We start from the raw sequence: 13,501 nt of genomic DNA on the forward strand, positions 1-13,501 counted from the left end.
TACAGGCATAAATTCCCTTTTCCTTTGTGCATCCTTCAGTTTTCAGGCAAACAAGCTTGGAACTTGCTGGATTGTTGTGGATTGCTACTGGTATATTTACAGTGTAGGATAGCAGTCACAATATTAATTTTCAACTAAAACAGAATCCACTTCAGTAAATAAATTGCAGACCCATGAGAGTGTGTAACAAATGTAAATTTGGTGTTCTAGTTCCCAGGAAAATATTAAAAGCTAAGTACATGCTGCTGTATGGTTACCAGCTCATGTGGTGTAGCAGCTATTGTATGTTGAAGTCTGGTTTAATTATGCTGCTCTTTTTTTCCTTCCTTGCTGGAGCAGCCTACCTGACGGGCAAATAAACTGCAGGTCTTTTTTCAAGGCAGTAAATTGGTGATAAATTGTGGGCAACCTGAAGGGTACGTAATTTTTTGTCACCACCTTTGGCATAATGGTGGCCTATTTAAAACTAAATGCAATTTTAGTGTTTTATAAAATGGAGATCTGTGTTTGCTTTGTTTTTGGGATAACTACAGGGATTTTAGTTAACTAATCTTAAGGGTATATAAATCATAACTGTGTCTTTATGCGTTTCTCATTGAAATGTTTTTTGGCAACAACTGTTGAATTAAGCTGCTTTGAGAGTAATGCTGCTGTAAAATTGAGTTTTACAATTCATGCATGAGGCTTTACACCTGATTCTACTACAGTCTGGGAAACTTTTCCTGTGGTTTTGCAAAATACAGGTACCTGCATTAATTTCTTAGAGAAGGGAAAATTCTGATCTCTTCTTTCTCAGTCATTTGTTGCAGAGGATCTTTGGAGTTTTTTCTTTGAGTATTTTCCCCTTTACAGCTTTAGCTGGCATAAGTGTCAGGATACTTCTTAACAAACACAAAACATACCATTTATTTTCTAACAGAAAGATGTTTGAAGATGTTTGGGATCAGTTGCATGTCAGTGTGGGTGGGATTTCATGTATTTACTTTGGTGTGTGTTTGAAACTGGTTGAATGGAGATTGGATAGCTCCAAGGCAGTGGTGGATCCTGACTGCTGCAATGCAGGAGTGCTGCAGTGGGGTGTGTGTGGTGTGGGTTGGGTAACCAGGGTGGCAGGAGTGGCCTCAGGCACTTGGTTACATTCCATTTAATCTTGCGTCTGTGGTTGGGGTGAGGAGAGTACAAAATAACACTAATTAAATAAACTGCCCTTTCCAGTGGCCATTTCCTGCAGAAGCTATTAAAGCTGGAATGGGACAGTGTGATGTCCTGGAAGAGGAGCAGGGTTTATGGTAACTGATGCCTGGCAAAGAGGAAAGACTTCACTTTGCCTCACTCATCATGTGTCAGCTTCTCCCGGGTGAATCTGATACACTGATGGTCTCCAAAAGCAGCTCTCTCTCTCCAGAACTTCTCTTTTGGTAGCAGATTTGTGTGAATTTCAGCTTGGTGTGACCTGTGTGTGCTTGGGGTCATTTGATGGTGGTGGTGAATAAATAAAATTCTTCACAGGCATAATTTCAAGAGTGTGTACTAATTATGTAATTGTTCAATTGGCTGAAATGTTACATTGAATCTGATTAAATTTTGTTATTTTGCAAAGGTTTTGGAGCAGGTCATTCTGACTTGCTCAAAGTCAGTACTTGTCTTGTTCTTGATCAATTTTGTTTCTTTATGACTAGGAGAAATGGAAGAAGAGATGGAAAATCCAGAAATGGTTGATTTACCAGAGAAACAGAAGCATCAGCTACGACATCGTGAGTTGTTTCTCTCACGACAGCTGGAATCTCTGCCAGCCACACACATTAGGTAATGACTGTTTTCTGCCATTTTATTTAAAAGTAGCACAACACTGTTATTTTTCAAGTACTCTTCAATGTAAGATCAAGTTCTGTGTTCACCTTCAGTGATACCATCTTGTGAATCACACGAGCATTTAAGATGTTTTTTTTTCATGAGATGTGTTTCTCTTTTTTTAGAGGCAAATGCAGCGTTACTCTGTTAAATGAGACAGAATCCCTTAAATCGTATCTGGAACGGGAGGTAGGAACCGTTTTGTGCATTGTAAAGCTTGAACAGTTTATTCTGGCACAATTTAGGTTTGGTGCCTATTTGCAAGTTTTCTAAAAGGTGTTCTTTCATTTCTGCATGTAGTGGGTGTTGACAGTGGGAAGCTTTAGGCTCTGTACAATCTTCGTTGTGCATAAAACTTTGTGGGTCTGGGGGCCAGACCTTGTGTTTACATCCCTGTGTGAGAGTGAGCTGCCTCTCCTTCTGTAAAGAGAACCCAACTTGCTCAGTTGTGGCAGAGCAGAGAGTTCCAACCTGGAGGTTGATGCCCTGGGAGATGCAGTAACTGCAGAGAGAGCAAGCCAGCAAGCTGTGCTTCTCTATATTTGCTTTATCCTGAAATCATACAGATTTATGTTAATATGCTTTAAGCTTGATCTTGCCTCAGATTTTTGATGAGCTTAGTTCCCTGTTCTTTGAGTTCACTGGTCAAAATACTTATCTGGATTCCTTCATATGCCACCACTGACACTTAAATCCTTGAAAAACTGCTTGTCAGGTGACATCTGACAGAAATTTACCCAGTCTCTCTTTAAAGATATATCAGACCAAAAACTTGAAACTGAATTGTTTTGCACAATTAAACACCATTCAGAATATTAATATTGGGCTTTACTTTTTCCAGGTATTTTGTGATTTAAAAAAATTACTAATGTGTTTTTTAGAAGTTGTATTTCTATACCTTTAATTGTGGCTAGACCTCTGGCTGATGGCTGGGTTAGACAGTCTTGGAATCTGACAATCTGTGAGAGATTTACTGTGGAGATTAGCAAAGAACTTCAGGATATTATTATTTGAACACATCTGCAAGCAAATAATTTGCATTTGAAAACATGGAAATGTTATACAAGAGGGGAAATCTTGTAATTAAAACCAGTAGGGTGATGGCCGTTACTGGCCCTTACGAAAGGAGAAAACGCCATTTTTTGCAAGGAGCATACTGCAGTCTCTCTCATAGCTGGGCTTTCTTTTTAACTGCTTTTGTAGCTTTCTTCAGTATTTATTTAAACAAAAGATTAGTTTTAATCTGATACTTTAGTTTAAGAGAATTTTAAACAAAGTAGAGGGATTAAATAGTTGAGTTTCTCTTTGGAATGTGAAACCAAAAAATGTCGGCTCTGCTGAAGGCTGCCAAATGGCAGAGCATCAAACAAGGGATGTGGAATTCAGCAGTGCTTGTAACCAGCTAGCAGCCCAGGATATGCCAGTCTGAAAGCACAAGTTAATCAAACTGAAATGATTTCAGATTTTCTAGTACCCAGGTCTTAAGTAGTGATCTCAGTTGCTCCCAACATATTTTTATTATCACTGGTGTTACAGGTAGGTGTGCTGTGACTGAAGGGAGGTGCTTTCCTCTGATCATGCAATGCTCAGTTGCAGATGTAGGCACAGAAAGAGAATTCTTTTTTCCATCCTTTTGAACTTTCAAAATGCAAGATGAGTGATGTGGATTATTTTTAGAGCTGAGCAGGCACTTAGAGATTTCACAGAATGAGAGAGTTCCCTGAATGTGTCCTGTCACTTAGCATGGCATTTTGCTTTGGTGCAAACTAACTTGGACAGATGGTAAAGAAATTAAAAGCTGAGGAACACAAATATGCTTGGGTGGAGGGTAAAGAGATTAAGAAAAGGAGATAGTTGTTGCCCAGTGGGTTCCTAACACTGGATGGTATTGTTTTGAACTGTTTCTTCTTTCCCCATGCCTCCTGTTCTTAATCCAGTCTTTGCTTTCAAAATGTTTCAGAGTATTTCCTTTTTTACTAACCTGGCTTCTGTCAATAAAGCCTAAGCAGTTCTAGGGAACCTAGTATTTGATTTCCTAAATGTTATGACCAGTAAAAATAGGCTTTCAGCCCAAGGCTGTCTGCCTTGAAACAGGTTAAGCATCCACACAGAATTTTTTAGGGAGATAGTAAGCAAAGCAAAATTACATTTTTGCTATCTCTGTTGTTGTCCTCCACTCTCTCTCTGTCATCTTCCTCAGAAAGATTGCCTTGCACGTTTGGAAAGCAGGCTGAAGGGGACCAGCACCGACTCTTTCACTGTGCATGTAAAATTGGGTTTGTAGCAGGAAAGAGAGGGGGGAAAAAAAGCAACTGGAAAACCTGAATTTTCTATAGACATCTAATTCCCATGGAGATCATAGTCAATTATGGCAAAAGCACTAGATTTCCCTATTCTGCAGGAAACTGTTTTGAATGTATGTCTATTTTACTGCTCTGCCTGGCTATATCCAGAGGCTTGTGTGAATTTGCCTGTTGAGCAGATGTCTGGCATATCTGTTCCTTTTGGTAGCCCCCTAAAAATAAATTGTTCTCTAGTTAAAATATATCAAATACATGAAAGTAAGTTTGCAAGCTGCAATGAAGTAACCATTATTTCTGTGGTGTACTTGGACTTTTCTTTCTGCAGTTTCTTGGTGACTTTGGTTCTTGGCTATAGCTATGAGTAGTTTAGGGACTTTGGGTAGGGGAGCTCTGAGCAGATATGTCTCTCTAACAGTTGAGAGAAGCAGGAAGTCATGATTTAATTTTAACTCTTGGCAGGTCATGTTAATTTTTTCTGAACGTGTTGGATGTTTTTTGGGATCTGAAATGAAAAGAGAAAAACCTTCTCTTTTTTGACTGCTGCAAACCCAGCATACACAGTTTGACAGCACAAATGAGTGTGGAGGATTTTGAAGAGCAGTGTTATTTTGTTGTGAACATCACTCTTGTGAAACATTGTTCTGATCACATAGTGGTGGTCAGAAGTTCACACGTGCTTTAGAGTACACAAGGATCTGGTTTGCTTCTTAGTTTGCCTTGGCACTAAGTTGGCGTGTATTAATGTTTTCAGCAGTCCCACTCAGTGTGAAAGAATGAATCCCATGTCTTAGGGAAGATGGCAGTGGTGTTGAATTACCTCTAGGGGTTGCAGTCTCTGTAGAATTCACACTTGAGACCCCAGACTTCCATCTCTCCTCTGCTGGGGAGGCTCTGGATGGGGAGAAGAGACCAGAGGATTTTCATTCTTTTCTTCAACCTGATTGATTTGAGACAGAGCTGGACGAGACGTAAATGCATGACCTGAGACTAATAGAGATTTTGTAGACAAAATTCACAGTGAAAACCAATAAAAGAAAAGCAATAGGGCATCTAACAGTCAGATATCATGGGAGAAACCTCCTCCACAATGTATGACTTTCCCTGGCCAAAAAAGATTAAAGAAATTGCCTGTGGAATTGGTCTTCTTTGCGGGTCACTGTGTTGTTACTCTGCAGTGTGTTGCATATTTGCTGGGCAATGTGCCTGCAAAGCATTAATGTTGCACTGCATATACCTTGTCCTGCAGTCAGGTATTTTGGAGCTGGAACAAATTAAACACTGTATTTATGACCTGGAAGCCTGTGAGACAAAAGCTTTCCCTATGCTTTATTTCCACAGTGATACATTGTCAAAATTTTGCAGAATCTTGAGCTTTGAATGTGTCAGGGAGCAGGAGACCCAGATTTCTTTACATAGATGTGATATAAATGAGTTTTCCTGTCCTCTGAAGCTGCCTTCTGCCCGTAGGTTGATGTAACTTGACCCTGGTGTCTGTGGGAGGAGGAGTTTTTTCAAAAGTATAATTTGCTTAGGATGCAATCAAATCCTCTGACCCTAAACCCAACTACAGACAACCTTCCAGTTGAAGTTCAGTTGTCTTCCAGAATTTTTGCCATGTTACTGTGGAAACTCGCAGCAATTCTTTTTCTGGGGCTTGGCATGACAGATTGGGAGACTCTCTTTTCCTTTGCCACCTCTTCATAAAGCTGAACAGGGCTTGAAACTCATGCTGGTTTTATCCTAATTTTTGTTTCATGCTGTTGACACATACAAATATAGGGAAAGGGAAAAATGAGGTGAGCATGAAATGAGATGTATTTAAACAGGGTGCCCGTGCCACAGAAATAAGGGGAGTGAAAAAATAAGCCAGAAAGCTGAGATGTGGAAAATGGCACACTGCACATCCTGTTTCTGTTCAGACAATTCTCCTTCCTGATGACCATGTTGCTGTGGACAGAGATTACAAAAGGTCTGTTGTTCCATGTTGTAGCAGAGCTTTAATCCTGCCCAGAATGGCACATTATACTTTGATGGAGCATACCTGGTCAACAGCTATAGCTAAATACTTATCCATGCAGAAAAGTTTAATTACTTAAACTGTACAGTTTTAGGTAGTTAAACATTTTGGCTGTTTCCTTTCTCTGCCCTGGCAAAACATTCTCATTCTGGAATGCCTTCTTGCTTTAATTTTACACACCAAGGTAGCGGAAGCCAAGCAGCTATTTTAGCCTTTTCCACATCTACTTGAACAAAAGCAACAAATTAATGGATTGCCACCTGCAGCTAATTACTGCTGCTGCCAAATCTGCTGCCCCTCTCCTAATAACAAGCAGAAAGAAACGTGGTGCTTTAAGCTTAGATGGTAGCAGGCAAGAAGTTGGTCAGCAGGGCATCCCTGTGCCAGGGAAAGCTGAGCATGTCCTGGTCTCTATTAGCAGGAGTGTAGCCAGCAGATGGAGGGAAGGGGTTCATCCCCTCACTTCATCCCTTGTGAGACCACTTGTGTAGGTTTTTGTCCAGCTTTGGGCCTTGCAGCGTGAGAGACATTGACAGATTGGAGCAAGCCCAGCAGAGGCCATGGGGTTTGGGGCTTCACATCTCTGTGGGGTTGCAGTGGTCTGGCTGTAACACTCTGAAGTTATGCTTCAGTTTGTGCTTGTATTTCTGTGTGGATAGGTCACTGATGTCTAATCCTCCTGGGTTGGAATATGGGGATTGCATGGCATGTGACAATTTTGTGTTCTGAAACAGCTGATGTGACTAAAAATTGTCTCCTGGCTCTTCTGAGCCTTGCCTGTGCAAGAGGGGCTTTGTTCACTTCAGTTTGAGAGGCTGCTGTTGAGAGCTAACACTTGCAATGTAGAAGAAAGTAGCAGCACTTAAACAGAGTTTTTAAACCGATGGTTCACACTTTTTGTTCACCCAGTTTTAAAATCTATATGGATGTAAGGAAACCACACTTAAACTGTAAAAACTTGGTACTATGGTCACAAAGCTGAGAGTAAAAGCTAATAACACTGTTTACCTTTTTGCTCTTGTTTTTTTTTTTTTTTAGGATTTCTTCTTTTATTCACTAGTGTATGATCCTCAACAAAAGACCCTGCTTGCTGATAAAGGAGAGATTCGAGTTGGAAACAGATACCAGGCAGATATAACAGACTTACTAAAAGAGGGTAATTTCTGTAATTTGTTTAAATCTGTCAACTGTCATGTTGAATGTGGCCACTTCTCTATGTGAGGCCTGCCTAGGTGTGGGAGATGGTTTCCACTGCCAGGCCATGTGTGCAGCAATGGCTGGGTTTGTAGAGGCTGTTGCCCACTGAAGGCAATTAGTTCTCTTGCAAACGGGTCTTTAAATGGGCGTTTGTCCAAATCATAAAAGTTGTTGAAATAAATTGAATTAATGGGCTCTCTCGGAGCTTGCACTCTTTTTATTAAGAGATTTCAGAATTTCCATGGGAAATACAAATTTCCATCACATCTGTAAAGCCTTTTGTGTTTTTAATCAAGCCTCACTTCCCTATAAGAGCCCCTCCCAAATTACTGCCAATTAAATGCTGTCTGCCCTCATCAATTTGCCTATTACTGCTGGGTGCCTTTTCCCTGGAGCCCTCTCCCCATCCCAGGGTTGGCTGCCAGCCTAGACTTCTCACCTGCAGAACAGGCAGGAGGAAGAATTTGCTGGCTGGAGCATGTGTTTGAGATTTCTGCCTGCCCTCACTGTGTCATGGAGCAATGGGACCATGAGGACACTGGCCTGAGGACGAGGGAGAAGTAGCAGGAACCAGGAATATTTATCAGATAGTAACTAACTTTAGATTTGTCTCTGCACTACCCTACAGATCCAAAAGTGGGTGGAAAAACTGAGAAGGATGAGGAGTGTTGGCATCTAATTGTTATTTCCTGAGCCCTGTGTAATGCAGAGGGAAAGGTCTATCCATAAGCTTCTCCGAAGAGAGAGGGGGTTGTGACCTGTGTTGGGAAGACCACATCCAGTCTGGATGGGCCAGGATGTGGAAGCAATGAGATGCTTCTGTCTTTGCTTAGGAGCTCTGTTGCCACTGTTAGTCTCATGTTAAAACAGGTGACAAAAAGGGTCAGGATTCTTGTTTAATTTGTCTATGAAACCAGTATTTATTCAACAGCTGGGCAAGTCTCTTAAGTGAGGATGAACTAATCTGAAAGGCATCCTGTTCCCTCAGTGGGCCAGCGTGGAGCTTCAGAGAGGGATAATTGCCAGATGTTTTAAAGGAAGCAGAAAGAAAAAGTCTCAGTAGCTCCTGTATTTTACCAGGGTATTCTGGCTTGTTTAGACTTGGAAAATGAAGAGTGTCTGATGCCATGGTTTCCCCCGCTGGAAAGCAGCTGAGATGGGTTGAAGCAGCTACCCTTCGCCTGCTTAGGGCAGCTTGGAGTGTGTCTGTTTTCCTGGAACTGCTGCAAGATAAAGGAGGAAGACAGACGAGCTGGGGAAAGAAAATGAAAAGAAACTGTCTAGTTTGGAGAAAGATGCACTCTGTTTCCCATGACATATCCTCTGACACCAGTTAGTGAAACTCTGATTGCCCAATTCAGATGAGCTGTGTTGCTGTGTCTGTCAAGCTGAAATTGTCACATACAAATAAGTGAGTGAAGTTTTCACAGTGGCCTGTCAGGCAGAGTAACTGAGATGGGCTAACAGTGACATTATTGTGAGATAAAAAAATAATCTAGAAAGTACTCCTATTTTAAAAGAGTCATACTTAATACTTCTGATTTGTTTTTCAACCAGGTGAGGATGATGGAAGAGATCAGTCAAAACTTGAAACAAAAGTTTGGGAAGCCTTTAACCCACTAGTAGACAAGCAAATAGACCAGTTCCTGGTGGTAGCACGGTAAGAGCATTTCACCTCTCCTTTGAAGAAGTGTCTGTAACTCTTCCAAGCACTTTCTCATGTTCTTTTTTTGTTTTATTAGCGTGAGTTGCTTGATTCTGGTTGCTTGATTCACTTGCTCCATTTTAAGATGAGGTACATTTTACATGCCTTCGTGGGAATGGCATGGCTTTAGGAGCAACTCCTCAGATTTACAACTTGGTTTCATAAAAGCAAAGCAAGTTCCATGTGAAAATGATGCTGTAGTTGGTGGGGTTTTTCAAATACTTTGGTCAGCATGCAGAAGACTTAGTGAATTAAATTCTTGGCAGTTCTTTCCTCTGTCCATTTACTGTTTCTTTCAAAACCAGTGGCACTTTAACATCCATTAATGGTTTGCTAAGAATTCTGGTAAATGCTTATGATGGGCTGAGGATACTTTCTAATGTCTGGATTCCAAGAGGAAGGCACAGTAAAATAAAACCCTGCAAATCTCTACTGATGTTGTTTTATTTAAGCCCAAAGCAATCTTTGTTGATCAGCTCTTCCTTTATAAAAGGTTCTTAAACTAATTCATTGGTATCCATTTCTGGAAACAGAAGCCTGTATTAAATTTTAGGCTCTCATAGCAATTGATGACTGAATAATTTAGGGGAAAAATACACAGTAACACAGTAAACACAAATTGTTTGTATTTTAGGTGGTACTTTTATAGATGAACCCTGGTTCTGTCTGCCTTTTTTCTTTTCCCCTCCCCCTCACGTGGTTTGGTTTGTAGTGACCATGGAGCTGCTTTGTGATGGGTGTTTCCACCTTCTGGTGGCAGAGCTGGTTTTAGTGGCTCTTTCTGGCAGTTCAGTGCTGCCCACCGGGTTTGCTGCTGCGAGGTGCAGGCTGTAGTGAGAATCACTGCATAGATGAGTGCAGGAATTGTTTCTGTTCAGACCCAGCAAAGCATTCCAGTTTATAATTAGTTCACACACACTGAAGTATCAGTTCAGCTAAAGCTGGGCACGGGGGAGCTGCGGGGCACGGGTGGGGATAGTGACTGGGAGGCTGGGAAGAGGGTGAGGTGTGAGTCACCACAGACACTTGCATGGGGGAGGCTGCTTTGGATTTCGGCCAAAATTAGATGTTTGATGACAACTACTTCTCGCACATTTACCTTTCCTACTCCTGCACTGCTTGGCTCTAGTATGTTCCTCTGTGCTCCCATCTGGTTTGGGGAAGTGACCTGAGTGGAGGGGGAAAAGCCCAACCTGCCTATTTTGTTGTTGTAGTTGCTCAGAGGAGTTCAGCTCCAGCTCACTGTGCAGAAGCACAAGTGTTTCACCCGTGTGGTGTAGCAAGCAGGCAGGGGAGTAGGAATTTTGAGAACCAATGCTTGTTACAGGTTTCTCCAACTAATTTCTTTAGGAATAAGGTGAAGAGCGTGGGGCTTGTGGTCTCAGATGCAGAGATGATGAGTTGTGAAGTATTTGAGAATTGCTGTGTTATGTAGGCTTTGTGAAATATATATAATACAATGTTAAGTTGTAAAATAATACTGTTTCAAATTTTCTGAAACTTGTAGAAAAACACTCTCATTGCAGCATTTTTTGTGTCTGATCTTGGCATCTGTTTCTGTACCTTTTGGACAGTGCAGCACTGCTCTTTGCCATTGTGAGGGAGACTATTGTCATTCATAAAGCTTGCTTGTGTTCTGCTGCTGTTGCAGCTCAACTCTGTTGGGAGATAAGGGATAAGAGAGTAGCTCAAAACTCCCCCTTGGTGACCCCTGAGTCTTTCTCTGTTTCCTCTGCCATGCCTAAGCCTCCGCAGTCATATGAACTAAGTAAAGTGTTCACAATAACAAACCACATTTGGAGAGAATGGTCTCTGGCTCAGAATGAGTGCCAAACCATGTAATCTTGTAACTGGGAAATGGAGTCTGCTCATCTCAGAAAGTGTTGGCTGGGTGTTTGTATTTATGCTGGGTTTGCACGCGAAGTTAACGCTGTGTTTAATTTCTTTCAGGTCTGTTGGTACGTTTGCCCGAGCCCTGGATTGCAGTAGTTCTGTCAGACAGCCAAGTTTGCACATGAGTGCTGCAGCAGCCTCCAGGGACATCACACTGGTAAGGTTTTCTTTAGAGGACCTTAAGTTTACGAGAGATACAAAATATTCACCTCAGCATTAACAGTTGGCAAAGAGAAAGGGACAGATGGATTGTAGTTGTGGCTTGCTGTGAAGCAGACCCTGCCTTTCTAAAGGAACCCTTTAGTTACAGATGAAGTAACTTTTTCTGGCCCTGTGCCTCTTATGATCCATCATGGATAATACTATGAGGCAATTTTTTTTTTCCTTTTGCTTAGTTTTATTAAAATAGTTTGATGACATGTTTGACAGCTCATCCCTTGCATGGGCTCAGTAGCTCTCTCTTGAAGAACACAAATTGTTGTCTGCCTGTCTGTAATATTACAATGCCAGAATGTCACTTCCCCAACAGCAGACTGTCACTGGCATCCTTGGGTGAGATTGACCAAGGATGTCTGTGGGGAAAGCTTGTGGTCAGATAAGAAATATCAGTTGTTTATTGTTCTCTTTGATGACTTCCAGTTTAGAGTACCTGAGGAGTAGTGATATTGTTAACATTTCATGATCATAAATGTTGCTGAGTAGATCAAGGAAAGGGAGAAAACTTAACTTAAACTTTCATGCTACAGAAAGTTTAATGAAAATTTGAATAAAATATCTGAAGTCTCCAGAGAACTGTTATCAAAGCCTCACCTCGTTACTGGAGTAATGTAAACTTATATGTAGAACAAATTCTAGTCTAGAACAGTGTAGGTTAATTATGCACATACACAAAACTGGTATGATGAAAGACAAATAACATCCTGATTAAAACTGCAGAAACATGGAAATAAAGCCAAGCTTTCATTTACTAATAGCAATTCCTCCCTCGCAGCATGTTCTCAGCCCTTATAAATCACAAGCTGCAGACAGCCGTAGCTCGGCTTTCTGAGGAGTAATTGCCCCTGAGAGTCATTCTTTTTTCCTATTCAGCTGTGACGTGTGATTTAACTTGAATCTTTGTTGAGGTTTCTGCCCTTTGTGGGGGGGGGATGCATACATGTGTTGCTGCTCTTGTTTTTCATATACGAAATTTTTGTGGATTATTTGACAAAGAAAATGCATGGCTGTGTCTGTAAGGAAACGCCCTTGGACCTCTTATCTCCATGCCCCGTCTGGGGATGGTAGCTCAGTCCTGGGGGGAGTGGATCAATCCTGTGCATCATCTTACCTGAAGTGCTGCAGTGGTGGTGCTGGTGAGGAGCTGATAGGAATAATTGATACACAAGGGCTTGTGCTCCACAAACTTCACTGTTAGTGAATATTAGGTTTGTACACTGACAGGTACGGTCAGTGTGAGGTTGGAACCAGCTTTTACTGACTTTTCCTTAGGTACAGAATACCACACCTTCACATCTCAGTGCAGAATTTGTCATTGCTGTTTCACTGTTGAACATTTCCCCCCCCCAGATACTTGTCCTTACATTTCTTTCTCCTTTCCAACCCCCTAGTTCCATGCTATGGACACTTTGCACAAAAATGTCTATGACATTTCCAAGGCAATCTCTGCACTTGTGCCACAAGGTGGGCCAGTCCTGTGCAGAGATGAGATGGAGGAGTGGTCTGCTTCAGAGGCAAACCTCTTCGAGGAAGCACTAGAAAAATATGGAAAAGATTTCACTGACATTCAGCAAGATTTTGTAAGTATATAAAAAGTTGTCCCTGTGGTGACCGGCTCTGATTGGTGACAGAGCTGGCTTGCAGCTTGTCTAAACTGTGTTTTTCATTGTGTGTGTAAGGGGGCTTCAAACTGGAATGTGTGTCTTGCTGTAAAGTGGGGAAAGGCAGACCTCACACTAGTGACAGCCTGGTGTACAGTCAGAATTTCAAATCACAGATGATAGTTTTTCCTCTAGAAATGTTAATTTAGGATCATCTGTTCCACTACAGCTGAGGAAGGATGTAGGAAACTGTTGTGACAGCCGAGCTGCTCTAAATGAATTTGTGTTTGAAGGAAAATAAGTATTCGGCCTTCTGAAACATGAAAATGTAGTCACCTTTACAATGTGGTTTCAGAAAGGGCCTATTGAAAGTTTGCAAAAGGAATCCTGGGCATCCAAGGGAAGTGTCCTGTAGTTTGGCTAAAGCACTACCCTAGGTGCTCAGCCTGCAGATTGAATGGAGCACTGTAAGGAGAGCCAGGTTTCACTGTGTCGTTGTTCAGATCCTCTGGAACAAAACAAGTAGTTTCAGTGTTGTTTGTCCTGTGCTCTAATCTCTTAGAGGGACTTGGAAACAGCAGCACACTCTGTGGTCCTGCTGAAATCCTCATGCTTCTCACGCAGAGAACAGAGCTGGCAGGGTACAATTCTGTTGGTAGTTTGTTTTGGTTTGTTTTTGTTTTTTTTTTAATGGGCCAGCTCCATTGAAGCCAAGCAT

General features: G+C 41.6%; 1 protein-coding gene across 4 annotated transcripts in view; it reads left to right on the top strand.

Moving 5' to 3' along the window:
- Window positions 1–13,501, top strand: part of MTA1 (metastasis associated 1) — a 74,869-nt gene that overhangs the window by 22,658 nt on the left and 38,710 nt on the right. For all 4 annotated transcript variants that reach the window (XM_041420069.1, XM_041420068.1, XM_041420066.1 and 1 more), the window contains exons 4-9: window positions 1,680–1,806; window positions 1,977–2,040; window positions 7,210–7,327; window positions 8,926–9,028; window positions 11,024–11,123; window positions 12,574–12,762. In XM_041420069.1, the coding sequence (XP_041276003.1) occupies window positions 1,680–1,806; window positions 1,977–2,040; window positions 7,210–7,327; window positions 8,926–9,028; window positions 11,024–11,123; window positions 12,574–12,762 (701 nt within the window). The remainder of the gene's footprint in view (window positions 1–1,679; window positions 1,807–1,976; window positions 2,041–7,209; window positions 7,328–8,925; window positions 9,029–11,023; window positions 11,124–12,573; window positions 12,763–13,501) is intronic.

Source organism: Onychostruthus taczanowskii, unplaced genomic scaffold, assembly GCF_017590055.1.
Source record: "Onychostruthus taczanowskii isolate IOZ18803 unplaced genomic scaffold, ASM1759005v1 scaffold63, whole genome shotgun sequence".
NCBI classification, from domain to species: Eukaryota; Metazoa; Chordata; class Aves; order Passeriformes; family Passeridae; genus Onychostruthus; species Onychostruthus taczanowskii.